A 17,437-nucleotide genomic window follows, 5' to 3' on the forward strand; every position below is an offset into this window, starting at 1 on the left:
GCCCCTCCCTCGAAGTGCTCAGGGCTGTGAACAGTGATCCCCGAGCACTCGGTTCCCCGAGGACCTCAGAAGTCCTTCGCCGGTGGCCCCCACAGAGGTCCAACGGTGAGGTGTCAACCAGTGAAAGGTCCGATGCCATATTTAAGAGGGCGCGTTGCCTGTCACTTCCAACTGCTCCTGCCACGCCCGTTGTCAGTCCCTGCTATGGCCTGGCAGGGAGCCGTGAGGACATTTAATGCACGGGTCCCATCGCGGGACATCCGGCACACCTCGGGATAGCATCGCGAAGCCCAAGGTGCCCCGTCTACCGCCCTGCTGTGTCAGGTATACAAGACCGAGCGGGCACGTCGGGCTGGTCAGTGGCTACCCGGTGGGCCCTCTCCGCGGCGCCCATTGCAGAACGGCATGATGACGAACAAGATCGGACGGGGGCGCATTTTCAACCCTCCCCGTCACTTCTCGCAGCAGCCCATGATGGTTGCTTTCCATTTATGGCGTCTTGGAACTCGTGCCCTCCCTTTCTGAGCACGCTACCGCCCGGCGAGTATTTAAGGCGGGGCGGGCTCCTCGGCGAAGTAAGAGAAGGTTGGAGGAGAGGAAGCCGAGGAAGAAGACAAAGGTTCAGTACAAGCACAGAAGCTCAGATCACTGAAGAACAAGGAGCCCGAGGCTCTAGGCTAGACAAATATTCTTGTAACCAACAACATCTCTGAGAGACATTCTCAGAGCATTTATAGCATACACACAGGAATAGGGTGTTACGCTCAGTGCGGCCCGAACCTGTCTAAAAACCTCCTGACCATTTACTGCATTCTGCATCCGATCATTCCATTCCACCTGCATGGCATTTACGCCCATTTATTTCACCCGCAAAACAGATTCAGAATCATCCCCCCGGCCTAATCTCAAAGGGGGTCCCTCCGGATCTCTGCTTGAGGAGTTCACCCTCCGACAAATGCATACACACAGCCTGGTTGAAATGAGTCTAGCTCACTAATACGAGTCAAGCAAGGGCCATGCGGGCAACCAAATGGACCCATAGTGACATCATAAGTGAGTAGTAGACACAATATCTATTATTACAACATTAATTTATTACATCAACGACCCTAAGGGTCTAAAAGGAAATTACATAGCAGCAAAAGACTCAGCGTGACGCCTAGCTCCACAAGCAATCGACCAAAAAGCCACCCGCCTAAAACTTAGCTTCATGTTCTGGGAAATCCTTGAATTCTTCATCTTCTGAGCAGCAACAAGATGATGTGAGAGAGCAAGTGTGAGTATATGGAATACTCAGTAAGTGTGGGAAAATATGGCATGTGGGCTAAAGTCAAGATAGGCTCACCTTAGGGGTTTATTTGCATTATAACCATTTTATAGTAAAACTTTTATAAAGGCAACATATTTACTAAGTGAAAGGTTCTCTAAAAATCTAAGCCAATGTTTCAATCATCTTGCTCCACAATCGAGGTTCCAACCACCTCTAAACAACTCGAATCATAGTTCTCACCACTGTGATCCATTAGAATCAACTAAAAACCAACCCGAAATCACCCGACTAATCATGTGAGGGTCCATGCCACTTATGACCATGAGCACGCCTGGTATATCAGCTTTCACTCTACAGAGGTCGTACACTTTACCCACAAGACGTGTCTTCCTATTTTGTCGAGTACCCATTGACTGACGGATGACTCTTACACACTTTCGAGGTGTGTGCTAGGAATTCACTGCAAAGCCTTTCCATCGCCACTCTCAGTACGTGTTGATCCGCTGAGGTTTCACTGCTGTGAGAGTAGACCCTCCACTCCAGAAGCCCCCTCTTGCGCCTTGTGGATCCAAGAAGTACACCCTTCCGTCCATATATCACCAAATGATCTTCACTATACCAAGAGGATAGAAAATTACTCGGCTAGGCATGTCCCATACCAGGCTTGTGATTGTAATATTTTCATAGGTGGTTGCTCTACAAACTGGTCCTTAACATAGTCTAGGCAAGACCGCCATCATCCAACACAATCACCAAATATCCATCAAAAGCCCACAATATTGCCTCGAACACATCCACGTGATAACCAACATGCCAAACATGGCCTACTTTCCATGTGTCTAAGCATTCATATCATTAATCAATTAATCAAACCTATACTACCCATAAGTAAGCACAACTAAGCACATTCTACCCATAACATGAAAATAACACTAAGGTTACAAGGAAGATCGGGGGAAGCTAGCAAACCCTACTCATAGGTCACAAATTTTACAACCATGCATTTTGTAAAACAAATAATTTCCAAAAGTAGGTGCAATATGTTCAAGGACACTTGCCTTCTCTGAAGTTTTGCTCGAAATCACCGAAGTCCTGGTCTTGAACGTTCTTGAACACCTCCTGGATGAACTCCTCTACGCGCGAACAAAACAAGCAACACTAAGAACAATCCAACAAAGCTAACACATCAAATAAATGCTAGGACTAGCTACAACATGATTTAGGAAGATTTGAGAGCAAGAACTACCCAAATCGGAGCCACAATGCGAAAACTACAGATAAATGAATTTTAAATGGCTAAAAAAAAAGGCAAAAACTACTTTTTCTTGAATTAAACCTATTTTGTAAAAGGCCTAAACCATTTATTTGCAATTTCCTGGAATTATTTTTCAACATAAAACTAATTATAACAATCTTATATAATTTATTTACATTTTTAGGAATTAAAACTAATTTTATATGCATAAAACATATTAAAAGAATTTATTGTACCAAAGAAAACATATTTAAAACATTATTAGAATTATTCTATGTTTTCTAAAAATATTTTCCAAATTACAACATTTATTCTAACATTATGTGCACTATTTTTAACACTAAAAACTAATTGCAGAAATAAAATAGAATTTTAAACCTATCACAACATTTATTCTACTTGTAAAAACAATTATCTAATTTTTACTGAATTTTTCTAATAAAGAAAAACCAATTTTTGGATTATCGACTTTACTAGAATTATATTCTGACGGAAAAACCAAATTACCGCGCAAGGATGACATCATCTAGCTAACTAGGTTGCTGACTCGGCTCGTAACAGCTGACTAGGATCGCCACGTCGGACATCTATGCACGCGTGGCCTGCTGACGTGGCATGCTGAATCGGTCGACAAATATTTAAATCTATGGCGTCTAAAAAGGATCGGATAGCTGAGATGTACACTGAGCAAACCGTTATCTATCATCTAATCCTAGCCTATCACACAAGATCTAACCACAGAAGGGGCGCCTACCTCTTCTTCGACGTGGGGACGACTCGACGGTGAGCTCATGGTGGCAACGCATCATCAGAGATGAACGGGAGGTCATTGCGACGCTCGGGAGATGACGACGAACGACGGAGGAGCTCAGGCTGGCGACGGTGAATGCATTTCAAGGCTCGCATGGCGTCGAGGAAGACCAGGAAGACATGACGTCGATGGCGGAGCTTGGCAAACTTTGGCAACGTCTAGCGCTCAATGCAGTGGTTGGAACTCGACGATATGCTCTGGTGCGGGTGCAGTGTGGCAAAGGAGAGCTCTGGTCGGCTAGGGTTTAAGGCAATGGGCGGCTAATTTGCCTCGGATTCCTTCTTCCGTCGTGCAATAGACTGGGAGATTGATCACGGTGTGATTGCGGTCTTCAATACAGGCTTTGGTTACCAAAACTCGGGCCTCCCTTAAACGCACACGCGGGGATGATGGGATGCAAACGGGCGCCCGCTGCTCCAAGAAAGGAAAGAGGAGAATCAGGGGGTGGATGAAAGAGATGATAGGCAAGGTCCACAAGGTAGAGAGAGATTCAAAGAGAGAGAGAGAAAGAGAGAGATGGAAACAAAAGTGGAAAAATGGGTGTGACAGAAGTAAACTTTGCAAGCCATTATAACAGTGACTATGAGTAATAACATATAGAGGGCTATTATTATAACAATTACTCTTGCTGCTAGATGTATGTAGCCCAAGCATGTTTGCATGATTATCTTTTCCTTTCTCACTACATTCCTACAACAATGACAACAATAAATAGAACTGATATTTTGATATACAAGCATTATGTTTGATATTTGGTTTACTTTGGCTAGGGGACTTCTCCAATGATTGATAAGCTATTTCCAGTCAGAAGCATTAACTCTTTCATCATGATCAGCAAGAAGTTCTTTATCAGTCTATCTCATCAAAATGTACCTTCTCCAAAGTATCCTTAAATTCTCTCCATATCTTGACAGCTGATTCCATAACCCAATCTTGCACATTATCATCTACTTCATAAAACAACTGCTTGCAAAAATGACGCACAGTGAGAATTACAAAAATTGTAGAAGGTAACCATATTAATTTGCAGTATACACTTATGATGGATTTAGATAATACCTTTAAAATTTCCACAACTTTAACTTTTGTGCTGGCTCAACCAACCTCCAATCCTTATATCTAATTGAAAATTCCTTCGATTTCACAATCATAGCTATGAAGTTAGAAAATTATGTAGCATTATCCTCAACAGGTTGACCATATTCATTAATCTTCATCCGAAATGGAGGTTGGTTTCCTCTCTTCCAAATGTTATGTTTTTTAGTGTGATTCCTTCCTCCTTTTTTAGCCTTTTCTTGTCCATCAGTTAAAGTAGCATTATCCCCATCAGGTTGACCATATTCATTAATCTCCATCTGAATTGGAGATTGGTCTCCTCTCTTCCAAATGCTATGTTTTTTAGTGTGCTTCCTCCCTCCTTTTTTTAGCCTTTTCTTGTCCATCATTTAAAGTAGCATCTGGATGAGAATAAAATAAAAATGAATAAGGTGTAAAATATTCATTTTAAAAGCTGAGGTAGAGGCATGGAGCTTTCTAATATATGTACCTCCATTATGTTCATCCTCTGTTGGCTCATTAGTAGCCATGTAACCATCATTTCTTTCCTCATCATGCAAAAATACATCATTGTCGAGATGAGGTGTATATTGAAACACATACTCATAAAAATGGCCTTACTTCAGAAGAAGGACAAGCTACAATTGTAAGTATTTTTTAAAATAGCACATCAGAGTAGTTGAAGAACTAGTTAATATGTTTTCGAATTTATAGAAAGCACTTCAGGATGCAGTTGAAGAACATCCATAGTAGACAGAGAAAACCATAAATGAAGGTGACTTCATGTCGCATGTACGTGGACTTGAAAGAAACGGGTTTGTTCGGTTAATAAGGAAGGGACCAAGTCCTGGTGATTTGGAAATGTCCATATGAAGTTTATTTCTGATGCTATTGGGCGATCTATTGCATGGTCATAAAAGCACGTAATCATCCATCTCACTTTTGTTTGTAATGCACCTTAACTTTCTTGCCTCAATTAATGTAATCGCATATATTATAATCTGCAAGCAAAAGAACATCAGAATTCACTGGCACAACAAGAAGGTAGCCATGTTCATGGTAAGGATCTGATTTTTTTTACAGAAATTCCTAGTTCCAAAAAATCAGATTGATACCATGTTGTAGTTATGTAATTTATCTCTTTTGATAGACTAAAATTTGTGGTTAAATGATTGAGTTTACTTATGTGTTGTCCTAATTGTTTATTTATATTAAGATATGGTAGCTGCTTGCAATGATTGAGTTAACATCATATTGTTGTTCACTAAACATCATATTATTTTACCAATTGCTAGCCGATGTTCACTTATTTACATTTCATTAATTTCACTAGATTTTTCTTGCATGGGTAAAATGGAAGTTTTACGGTTATGACTTCCCAACCGTTATTTTTCAGGTCCTAACCGGAAGGGTTGTTGAAGGTATCGTTTGTTGATTGAAGTCTTTTGTCTACCGATGATAGACCATTGTCGTACAATATGGCTGGAAATAGTTCAATGCACTTTATAATATTTTGCTAAACAATGTTAACTTCGTTTGTACGAACGCTAAAAACTACATGTGTGCTTATGTATGTATCGTAGTACAAATGCATGTGTATTGTGCTGTGTCCTAGATGGAACATATACTTGGCAGTTATGTATTTGTGGAATGGAATTCCTTGGAGAATCTTAATCTAATATGAGTTGATGTAGAATTAACCTAAAATGTTGTATGTGTAGTGATGAATATCTATCGAATATATAATTTGGTGGTTGTTTTAACTTGCAGAATATGTAATTTCAGTTTACGGAAACTATACTGTGTGGTGCACATTAAGTTCTACTATAGCATAAAACCCTTTAACTTCTAGTAAAACATCTAACTATCGGGGATGCTCTATAGATTCTGGTGTAGAAAGATTACCTGCAGATCGAATATTTGCCGGGGATGCTCTGAGCAGCTAGGGCAGAGAACTACCAGGTAAGTGCCGGGAATACATTTCCTTGGCAGATGCATTGCCACCCCCAAGCACTTTTCTAGGGCAATTGCATTGTGCTAGATTCTCTGTCATGGTGTAGTGTCTGTATAATTTCTAATACCATAAATCAGCAGCATAAAAACATTTAGAGTCCTACTTCTAGTAGGATTAAACGTCCTCGTCCTAGAAGAAAAGAAATCCTTATAGCACACCTCTACTAACCCTAATAGATATAAGACATGAATCACCATTTACAAAAGAGGGTGGCGGTGGTGTACCTAGGACAAAACTATAGGAAGGGGCGCTCTTCGAACAAAGATAACTCGTGACAATCATATCAAACAAACATATATAAACGTCTTGTTCAATCCAAAATCTCCAAAATATGACAAAGAAGTGCCTATAAATGTGCATGTAGCAATCTAGAGATCAACATGAGCAAAGTAGTGATATAATCATAAGTTGTAAAGACTTATAAACATTACAAAAGAATGAAACATGCTACTAAAGGTAAAATTTGAAATTGTGTCATGATTTTTCATCACTAAGGCTTCTAAATATATTTCTCTCAGTGTTAGATCATTTTTCATAGAAACTTATGAACCCTGCTTGAGTGTGGACAATTCAACAAATAAGCCCTCTTCATGCTCTCACTGTTGCGTTCAGCAATCGGCACGCGGTTTGGGGTACCATCAACTATTTCCTCACGATTAAAATCTGGTCTGGTCGAGTTGAGCTCTCACTAACGCGAGCAGTACTTGTATTGCTTGAAAAAATATGTATCCTACGATGAGTTACCAATGATTTACAGTTGCTTCAAATTCGCAAATCGGAATTCCTTATAAGTCAAACACACCACATCCTCACACTTTTACAACATGACCAGGGTCAAGATACCTGCTCTGTTGCTAGTTGTCGCTGCACACCTGCTCGGCCTGCTAGTTGCCACTACTTTGCTGGTCGTGCTCGGCTGCTCCTTCCCCACCCTCCCCTGCCGAGCACCGGTTGCCGCGCCGTTGTTCTCCTCCGTTGCCGCGCCGTTGTTCTCCTCACCGGCTTGCTGCCACACGCTAGGGCCGCCTGCCTACGTGCCACCGTGCCACCTCCGTGTGCTCTGTGCTGTTCCTAGGGTGTGTGTGATTTTTTTATTTTTATATTTCAAAAATAAAAAAATGCAAAACTACACATCCGTTTAAAAAAAATTGAAAATAGGCTACTGTTGCCAGTTGAAATTGTGATAGGTGTCTGTCGCACTTCCAACTGGCGATAGGTTTAAAAAAATAAAAATGCAGCATTCCAATGGTCTCAAAATTCAAACATTATCGAAATAATCAATTTTGTTTTGAAAAAAGTATGTTGTAGAGGATGATATAATCTACCTCTCCAATAATTTTCAACTCAAACAATTACTTTTACAATAAGAACAAAAAAAAAACAAATTTCATTGAATTTTTTTAAGCTAGATCATAGTATCCTTTACACCACCATTTTTTCAGAATTTTTCATGACTATTTCGAAATTGTTTTAAATTTTGAGAGCAATGAAACATGATATTTTTTATTATGGGTGATAGATTTATTTTACTAAAACAATTCGCCCGTTGAACGGGTGATATGTGCCTGTCTCCTTATTAATGGGTGACAATAGCTTATTTTTGTAATTTTTCAAGTGGACACTTATTTTTGAATTTTTTATTTTTGAAATATAAAAGTAAAAAAGCTCCCCACGCAACAACCTTTTCCTGGGCTTCTCCTGTGAATCCTGCCTACTAGGCTGACCGGGCTGGACAACAAGGAAAGGGATAGGTGTTAATATGTCATGCTAGAACCTGTTTTAAAAACCGGACGAGCTAGCGAATCGGTGAAGTTCCTGTTCACATTCTCAGGTCTAACCAGCAAACCACCGGTTCATAAAGTACTTAAATAATCTCTACTCAACCGACTCACAACTAAAATACTAGCGGATTGGCAGGTGTCTCAGCTTCCAAACACACCAGTTTATACAACGGGTTTCTAGCGGTTTTGGTCCAAAAATCTGTGGTTCAACCGATTTCAATTGTGGTTCACACTAGTTTGGCTGCATGGTCGGTCTTCGAAGCGAACCACACCAATGAGATAGTCGGTTCCAGGTTTTCCGGTTTAACCGGTGAACCGGTCCGGTTTTTGAACTATGGCTAGAAGTTCTAGTACATTTGTTGGCATCTTTGAAATTCAAAATTGTGTTTCTTTTAGACCAAGTGTTTCTTTTACAGTTTGAATCATTGTGTTTCATACAAGGTTTTTTTTTTTTTTTTTATTTTCTTACCAGGAGGTCCATAGAACAAGCCGGGACTTAATATACTTTAGCCTCGTTTACGTACAGCTTATTCTGAATGCGCAAAGATAAGATAAGTAAATATTATAAATCCACACTTCTTTTCTTTTTATAAATTGTCACAAAACTATATATTTTTGTTTCCATTTCACAAATTTTTCTAGGTAAAGTTCATATACCTACACCTTTTTCTCTATTTCGCATAATTACACTTGCTTTGTTGCAAAGTTACGCAAAACACCACACTTCAAGCAGGATTGACCCAGACGGCATTCTCACACCATAATGACCATCTCCAACCATATTCCCTTCATTTCGTTCCCTTCCCGATTCACTTCCCCGTTCTCATTCCCTTTATTTCCTCTCATCTCCAACAGCTTCCCCTCGAGGGGAATCGCGAAGGGAATGGAGAGAGAATCCCGTTCTGAAGGGAATGACTCTGGGAATCCCGTCGTGACGGGAACCGTGAAGGGAAACCGTTGGAGCGCTGAAGGGAAGAAAAATCCCGTCGTGAAGGGATTTTGGCCCCTGAAGGGAAACCGTTGGAGATGGTCTGGGTCTAATGCCCTTTTACCTATGCTGGTTTTAATGGGTAAAAGACGTAATTTCATGTTCAAAGTTCTTGGATTTGAGCTCAAAGTTCATAAAGTCTTGTTAAAACTGCTTTAGTTCGAGTTGAAAGTTCTTATTTGGAGTTCAAAGTTTTTCTACCTTTGGAGTTACAATTATTGAGTTTGAACTGAAAGTGAGAATACTTGGGTTTTAAAGCTGACAGGTCCTAGTGTATCTCTTTGAGCTCAAACTAGAAAGTTGAACAATACTATATGGGCTTATGGTGGTTGTTTATGTGAAAAATCTAACGCTTTTGATTTGAAATTTAACTGTACAAATTAGGGCCCTAAAAGTCATACGAATGTTGGTCCATCATGTACCCACTTGCCTGTAGGTTCTTGACACTTGGCAAGACCTAATATATCACCTCCTCTTCAAAAATGAACGAGTGGACTTGCTGTATGGAATTTTAGGCTTTGTTTGGAATGTGTAGTTTTTTTTTGAATTTGTAGCAATTTTCTAGATTTTTTAACAAAATACATCTTGATTAAACATATCTACATTGGACGTCCTAATACTGAAGGAAAAAAATTCTATAATACCCAATTTTATAGAAAAATCATCTCTTATACATGTCATATGTCATCATCTTTTCTTTCAATTGCACGTAGATATAAAATAGTATAGACTAGAGTCTTATAAAAATGTTTTAAGTAACGATCATATAAAATTTCTTTGCAGTACCGACAAGTCGGCCGGCCGGCCGGCCAGCCTGCTTCGATGGATAGTTTGCCACTCTGCCTCTGCCCGTCCCTTTCTGAGTTTCTGCCTTCACCCATTCATCTTCCTCGGTATTCACCGCCTGCGTTTGCGCAGCAGCCAAATCCAAGGCAAGCATTCTTGTTGCACTCCCTGCCCTCTTCTTGGCTTCGCTCGCTCAGCAATCAGCTTGTACCACTGCTGCGTTTTAGCAGGAGCAGGCGGCCATGGCGGCGGCGAAGCCCATCCTGTACAGCGCGTGGATCAGCTCCTGCTCCTTCCGAGTCCGGATCGCCCTCAATCTCAAAGGTATGTGAGCCAAACCGCTAATTCTAATTTCTCCACCCCTCCCCCCCCCCCCCGGCCGGTGCCTAGACAAAAAGGGTCTTGTTACTTGTGATATGGGGATAAAGTTGTGTTTTCTTGATTTTATTGATTCTACAGAATATGCATGTTTAGTATCTTGTTGCAGGTTACTGTTTATATCATGAAACATAATCACCAGAAACAAGGCACCCATTGGCAAGTATTTTGTATTTGAATTCAGGATAATAATTTGTATGATTCAGGGGAACTGATTTTTTAGGAGGCAATGCCTCTAGGGGTTGTCAAAATATTTGGACTATCTTTTGCAACAAAAAAAAACCCCGAATATTTAGACTACAGGGATAGCTCCTGTTATGACAAATGTTTCTACTACTTACATGAGTAACTCATGGTGATTTTGACTATGGAAATCTTCATTTGTTGTGGGACTAGGTGCTAGGTTACTTGTCAGAAATCTATCGGATGCATGTTGATGGTCCAATTTATCAATTCAGAGGGATATGCACATCCGACAAGCGATCAGAATGTAATTATTTAAATGCTAAGAAGTCAGAAATACTGAAATTTGACTGGAAGTTAAAGAAAGCTGAGTTTTTTTTCGATAAAGGAAGCTTTATTGCCTCTCAGAAAGCTGAGATTAAAGCCTACAGTATGGTTGCTTGTTATTAATACTTACCCTTCTATGAGCTAATTACACTGGTTTCTCTGTAATGAAGGTGTGGATTATGAGTACAGGGCTGTGATACGGACTGATCCAGGTTAGCTCTAATAAATTTATTGTATTACATACATCGTCTTATTGCCTGAATGGTGTGACAATGGCGGAAAAGAAGTGGTTATCATAGTCATAATTGTTCGGCTTGATTAGTTAATCGGTAACTTATTAACATAAAAAATGTATTCAGCCTAGTGACTACTGCCAAATCTGATCAATATATGGCCGATGCTTCTTAGATGGTACCTGTGCTGCACTTTGGGCTTTGGCTTGAATGACCTGCTGGTGGGCACCGTGACCACCTTCACGGCAGGTGCAAACAGAGAAGAAACAGGGGGAACAGAGGGAGGAAGAGAGCAGACGTGAGGGTAGAGAGAGAGATAGGAGGAGGATAGATTGATTCTTTATTAGCCCCTTCGGGATCCCAGCCGGCCTATAATGACTCTCCTTCAAACTACTTTATCTCTAATTCAAAACTAACTCTTATTTCTTAATTCTTATTCCTAATTCTTTCCTGATTCAAACCAACTAATCCTATCTTTATCTCCTAGTCGAACTGGACCAAAACTCCTAACCGAAACTGACTCAAATCATTCAAACCGACTGGACTCTATCTCTAACCTGACTCGGTTGCTCATCACCTTTCTTGCGCCGGCTATAGTACTGACCGGTCATAACAGATCACCTTCTAAATTATGAGTAAAATATGTTTTGCACGATGTTATCGGTCGCTAGTTGCAGAAAAAACCAGGTATGGGCAATGTTTGCACATAACACTGGGTATTCAGACATCCTGTTGCACTTTGCACCGTGATGTTTACTCTAAATTTATTGCGTACGCATGCGATCCATTTCCATAGCACCAGATAAAATAAATGCTCCTGTTCTTTCTGCAAGAAAAATTCCGAATTATACATAATTCATTGTGCACATGAAGGGTTGATTTGCACCTAACACAATTGCTTTGCGCTCATTATAATTTTTCTTTTGCTCAAGCACAGAAACACTTGCAGTGGAAAATAGCTTGCTCAACTGTTATGTCTTACCACCTAGTAATCATTATGCTAGGATGAAGTCAAGGCAAATGCTGTTATGAGTTGAAGCCAAGTTGCAAAGTTCAATTTCCCTTTCACCAATGTATGACACAAGCCATTCTGAAAATATGCATGTTCACATAGGGGGAAGTTTTAGCAATTCTCCAGGGCTCGGTAGTCAGTAGTCCTAATTGACGTAGTTGTAGTATGTCAACACATGAAGAATCTGCCTTTACTTCAATATGAAAGGCTGCGCTTACAGTTTTCTTACGACCTGTACTGTTTTCATGGGGAGCTCATGTGACTTTAAAACCAGCAGTAATTTTCTTTTACTTTCAAGATATAATGAATTCATGGGTAGCCCCTATAATAGTTTGAATTTTCTTCACTGTGATCATGCTGTAGATTATGAAAAGATCAACCCAATCAAGTATGTCCCAGCATTTGTAGATGGGGATTTTGTTGTTTCTGACTCTCTTGCAATCATATTGGTGAGTTGTACTTCTTCTGTGATATCTTGATCTATAAATTGGCGGTTTAATGTTGTTAAAAAAATGACTTGCTTTCTGTTGATTAGTATCTCGAAGACAAATATCCCCAGCACCCTCTTTTGCCTCAAGATCTCAAACGAAAAGCTCTTAATCTTCAGGTACAAGTTCCTGTTTCTATCTCGAGTAAATTACGTTTGCAGTCTTTAAACTTGTTCGGTGTGTCACTTAGGTCCCTAAACTATTAATTTGCAATTTCAAATCCCTAAACTTGCTAAGGGGTTCACTCGAGGTTCAGACCTCCCTAACCAACATCTAAGATTCTGTTTGACAGAGCTCTAGCTTCGAGATCTATATAGGATTTAAAGTTTGTAGGATAAAATAAAATGGGTTAAATATCTATTTTCAGTCTAAAATAAGAACAAGATGTCTAAACTAAAGACCCTCAATCTGCCCACAGCTCCAGCTCCAAAATTTTTTTGAGCTAGGGATGACCAGCTCTAAGAATTCTTGGAGCTGAAGCTCCACTAAATTGGTCCTAATTGCTTATGTGGTATGCTGACTATGTGCCATTGTGGACACTAACTTGTGGGGTCCTCATGTTGGTGGCACATCTCTCTCCTTTCTGTAGTGGCGAGCCTCTGTGACACCTGAGGAAGATGCGGAGGAGGGAGCCACTTCCATGTGGCGGCCTAGAAAGCACTCAATCAATGCGTTGCAGCGGAAGGGTGGACGAATTAGTGGCGGCCGGCCACCTCCTTTGCGCTCCTCTTAACTTTTTCCTCCCTCCACCGTCGGTGATGCAGCACGCGACACGGTGGCGTCGAAGTCGGCAAGGTTCCGACAGGGCCTCCAAGGGCTGGATGGACGTGCACTGAACATGGTAGCGTTTGGACGGGCACGTCAAGGTGGCAGTGACATGAGGGCCGCTGGCTGGGCTCGGGCAGTTCTTTGGCCATGGTACCGACAAGCACAACAAGATGCAAGCAATTCGCTTTGACCAAGAGTCATTGCAAATTGGTATGCGTATTACGATGCAAGTCTTTGGCGATTATTGGTGTCTGCTCATTGAAATACCAATCAGCTGGCTTCATCATGGGCGGATCAAACCCGACGTTCCTACAATTGGGCACCATGGGAATCGATCAGCCGAGTGCATCTGAAAATTGCCGCTTCAAATCAATCCTCATGTTGTAATCAGCTTTGGGACCCGCTTGTGTCGCATTCCGAATTGTTGGGCGCCACGGAGGCCGCGCGAGATGTCGCTGCTGACAGGGACATCGCTGCACTTCTTCACTTGCTCGGTGCATCGTCCCACTCGGCGCTGCGATATCCTAATCCGATGAGGACCACCAGGCTCGTTGTTGCCCTATCCAAGCGCCTTTGAGCAGTGTAGCCACCTCTCCTGCTTCCTTCCGCTAAGGAACCCCTCAAACAAGTTGTTCCCATGCTGGGAATAGTGCTCGCCGCTGCTCATGCATGAACTGGAGAGAGAGAGAGAGAGAGAGAGAGAGAGAGAGAGAGAGAGAGAGAGAGAGAGAGAGAGAGAGAGAACGATGAGTAAGTTGATGATGTGGCAAAATCGGGTGACATGGATGGCCACTGTGGATGGGCGGGCAGAGGAAACCGAGCGACGGGCGGTGGATGGGAGACGGCGTCAAGCGAGGCGGGCGAGATTCGGATAGGAGACGGCGACCGTCCCGGCGGCTGGGCGAGATCGGAAGGGGGATGGCTAGGCGAGGGCGGGCGGCGGGCGAGCGGAGGGCGACCAACCCGGTGGCGGCAGCGAAGGTGGCTCGGGCTAAGGCTTCTTGCGGGTTGCGGCTCGGCGGAGACAAGTGGATTGGGCCGCTTCACTCGAGATTATACATGTACGCTTTTCCTCTTTCGACGCCACCTATTACGCCTGCCACTTTGTGAGTGGTCACCACAGGACGCCAAAGAGGTGCCACGATGACACCACATCGCTATGGCGGACGTCATACACGCCGGAGTCGTGGCGACAAGCGGATTTCCGCCACGGCGGCAACACTATATCGACACCCTAACAACTATGTGGCCACGTAGATGCTAAGTAGTTCAAGTGACATGGATCAACGTTGATTATGGAAATTTGGACCTCGAGTGAACCACTTAGCAATTTTAGGGACATGAAATTGCAAATTGATAGTTCGGGGATCTAGGTGGCACCCCTGAACAAGTTTAGGGACTGCCGATGTATTTTACTCTTCCATTTTTATAGAATTTCAGGATTACAATGGATCTATAATAAGATTGTGTATTTACAACTACAACTGAATAGTATACAAAGTCAACACCAATGATTAAATAAAATTTATGGCTACACAAACCGTTGAAGATAGTTCTAGACCTAGGCATTCAGGGGATAAATCCTATCCCTTTTTCTGATCATAGAGGAGCTGTATGAGGCTCCATCAAAGGGTTCAATGGTCATTTATATGATAAATTGAGTTGTTCAAACTAGTAGATAGGAAATTAGACGACTTGACTTTTAAATAAAACAATTTGGCTCGGCTGGAAAATCTATCTTGAGATTCTTACCACTGGATAATCCCAAGAATACGCTGTCTAATGGTATGAAGCTAAAGTTTTCTTATTGTTTCCAAAACTATGAGACTGCAGGTGATTCAAGTATTAAATAAGTTTTTATATTTTGCATCTAACACTTATTGTTGAATAGCACGTAATGCGACAAAGGACCGACTGCATCACAAGCCTTTCATGTTTAGAGAATGCCCATTGCTGTTTACTTGTTTCTGTATACACATAAGGACCGACAGCGTCACAAGCCTTTCATGTTTAGATAATGCCCATTTTTGTTTGCTTGTTTCTGTATACACATCAATCTGTAAGACTGTAACTTGCCAATCCCATGTGGATAAATGAATGTTTTCTTACTTTTCTGCAGATTGCAAATATAGTGTGCTCGAGTATTCAACCTCTTCAATGTTACGCCGTAATTGTGGGTTCATTCACAACCAGCAATTGTTGATGAAAAATTGTTCAGTATTGATGCAATAATCTATGTGCTATCTTTTTTTTTTTTTTTGGGTGCTATTCCCATGGTAGGGTCTGGCTGACGGCAAGTTAGGCTCCAATGAGAGCCTTCAGATTGTTCAGCATTACATCGACAAGGGATTTAGAGGTGTGGTTTGTTGCACTCCATTATTGAGGGTTTTGTTTTGTCATGTCATATCATTTCTTTTCCTTGAGTAAACCTTTTTATTTAAATTAGCGAGAAGTATAGTGTACCATAACAAATGGTGTTTCCTTGTAACACCTAATAAATTTGGCCTGTCACTATATTTCCCTACTCTTCTTGTTTCCCCTACTGTTTACTGCATTTTTTGTTGGTCCACTCTTACTTTCCACTGGATTTGTCTCAGCAATTGGAAAACTTCTGGAAGGGTGTGACAGTAAATATGCTACTGGAGACGAAGTCCAATTGGTTAGTGCTTTAAACGAAAGATTGTTTCGTGATAAATAGTGCTTTTGTCCAGACAAATTACTTGGTAACCAAAGTGTAGTGTTGCAATCACTGTCAGGATAACCATGATCACTGCATATAGCTTTTTCCTCCAAAGTACATGTTTTTAAGTTAGTTATTTTACTTGTTCCTAACAAGTTTCTGATGCAGTGGCTCTGCCTTTTGCTATAGCTGTAATACATGCATTTCTTTCTCTTCTATGATTGATGATCAATTTAACATGAACTTTGATACTTAAATTACTGTACTGTGCATTGTATGTTACTGAATAGTCTGCTGCTGTCTGTTATGTGCTTGTGGACAGGCGGATGTGTTTCTTGCACCCCAGATCCATGCAGGCGTGACGCGCTTTCAAATTGATATGGTACGTATCTCCTCATCTGTTATTCCTAGACGTAAAATAGTTCCTTTTTAGCAAACTCCCTAAACTACGTGTTCAAACAGTAATGCTAAGAAGCAATTGTTTTTGCAGTCAAAATATCCTCTTTTGGAGAGATTCTACAAAGCCTACATGGAAATTCCGGCGTTTCAAGCTGCTGTTCCTGAAAAGCAGCCAGACGCTCCATCGTCCTGATACAGAAATTCGAAGCAATGCCGAGATGCATGCAGCAGTTTGAGTGTAGGATGTCTGAAGTAATGTGGAAATTGCAATTTCTGTGCCGAGATGCATGCAGCAATTTCAGTGTAGTAATAAAGTTGCTGGTTCTTCCAGTATCCATGGATGACAAGAGCAGCTTGCTCTTGTACAAGAGAATAATTGCACTAAACCTCTCAGTGAGAAAAGGTCATGGCGCAGTCAATAACTTACATGTAGACTTGAGGGGTGTTTGTTCTTGAGGGTACCAGCGGAAATAAACAGTCTGATTGGTGGGTCCAGAGCGTCAGAATGTGTCTGTCTATGTAAGCACCAACCCCACCTGTAATAATGGACTATCGAGATTGTGATGAATTGGGTGAATCCCTTCCCTTAGTTCTTCCCTAATCCAACCAAAATCTTCTCAATTCCCCAACTTAGTGGGGGCACATTAAAGTGGAACAATCTCCGAATTTCTGCGAGAAGAGACCGAGCGCTGGTTATTTTATCGGAATGTTTCCTGATTGGTCGCTTGAAAACGAAGAAAATCTTGGTCGAGTCCTGCCGTTCGTCACCACCGCTGCTTCCATGTCACCCTGAGGTTTAGGGCTCCGAGTGTTAGGGTTCGGGCTTTGGGTGGGGCTAGGTTTAGAGGGAGGGCTTTTGGTGGTGGCCGGACCGGCGGTGGGTGGCGGCAGGGTGGCCATTAAGGCAGCGTGACACCGCTGGAGCCATGGTTCCGCATTGTACCATCATTATTGTAGATGTTTCTACACACAGAAGGTGTCAGATTGTGTCATACAGTAGCAAGTTTT

The 17,437-nt window shown here is 41.6% G+C and overlaps 1 protein-coding gene across 3 annotated transcripts; it reads left to right on the forward strand.

The window, feature by feature from the left end:
• Window positions 1-9,967: 9,967 nt before the first annotated feature.
• LOC133904869 (glutathione S-transferase-like) lies at window positions 9,968-16,997 on the forward strand. Of its 3 annotated transcripts, none has more exons than XM_062346494.1 (10): window positions 9,968-10,107; window positions 10,192-10,285; window positions 11,020-11,061; window positions 12,458-12,543; window positions 12,630-12,701; window positions 15,470-15,523; window positions 15,631-15,706; window positions 15,948-16,009; window positions 16,353-16,412; window positions 16,521-16,997. In XM_062346494.1, the coding sequence occupies exons 2-10, from the start codon at window positions 10,204-10,206 to the stop codon at window positions 16,620-16,622; spliced, it is 636 nt and encodes a 211-aa protein (XP_062202478.1). In that variant the 5' UTR covers window positions 9,968-10,107; window positions 10,192-10,203; the 3' UTR covers window positions 16,623-16,997. The 3 variants fall into 3 exon arrangements, with proteins under 3 accessions (XP_062202478.1, XP_062202479.1, XP_062202480.1); XM_062346495.1 differs by having other exon boundaries at window positions 9,976-10,107; window positions 10,198-10,285; XM_062346496.1 differs by lacking the exon at window positions 15,470-15,523 and having other exon boundaries at window positions 9,976-10,107.
• Window positions 16,998-17,437: the final 440 nt, after the last annotated feature.

The sequence above is a fragment of the Phragmites australis genome, chromosome 22, assembly GCF_958298935.1.
Source record: "Phragmites australis chromosome 22, lpPhrAust1.1, whole genome shotgun sequence".
NCBI lineage: Eukaryota > Viridiplantae > Streptophyta > Magnoliopsida > Poales > Poaceae > Phragmites > Phragmites australis.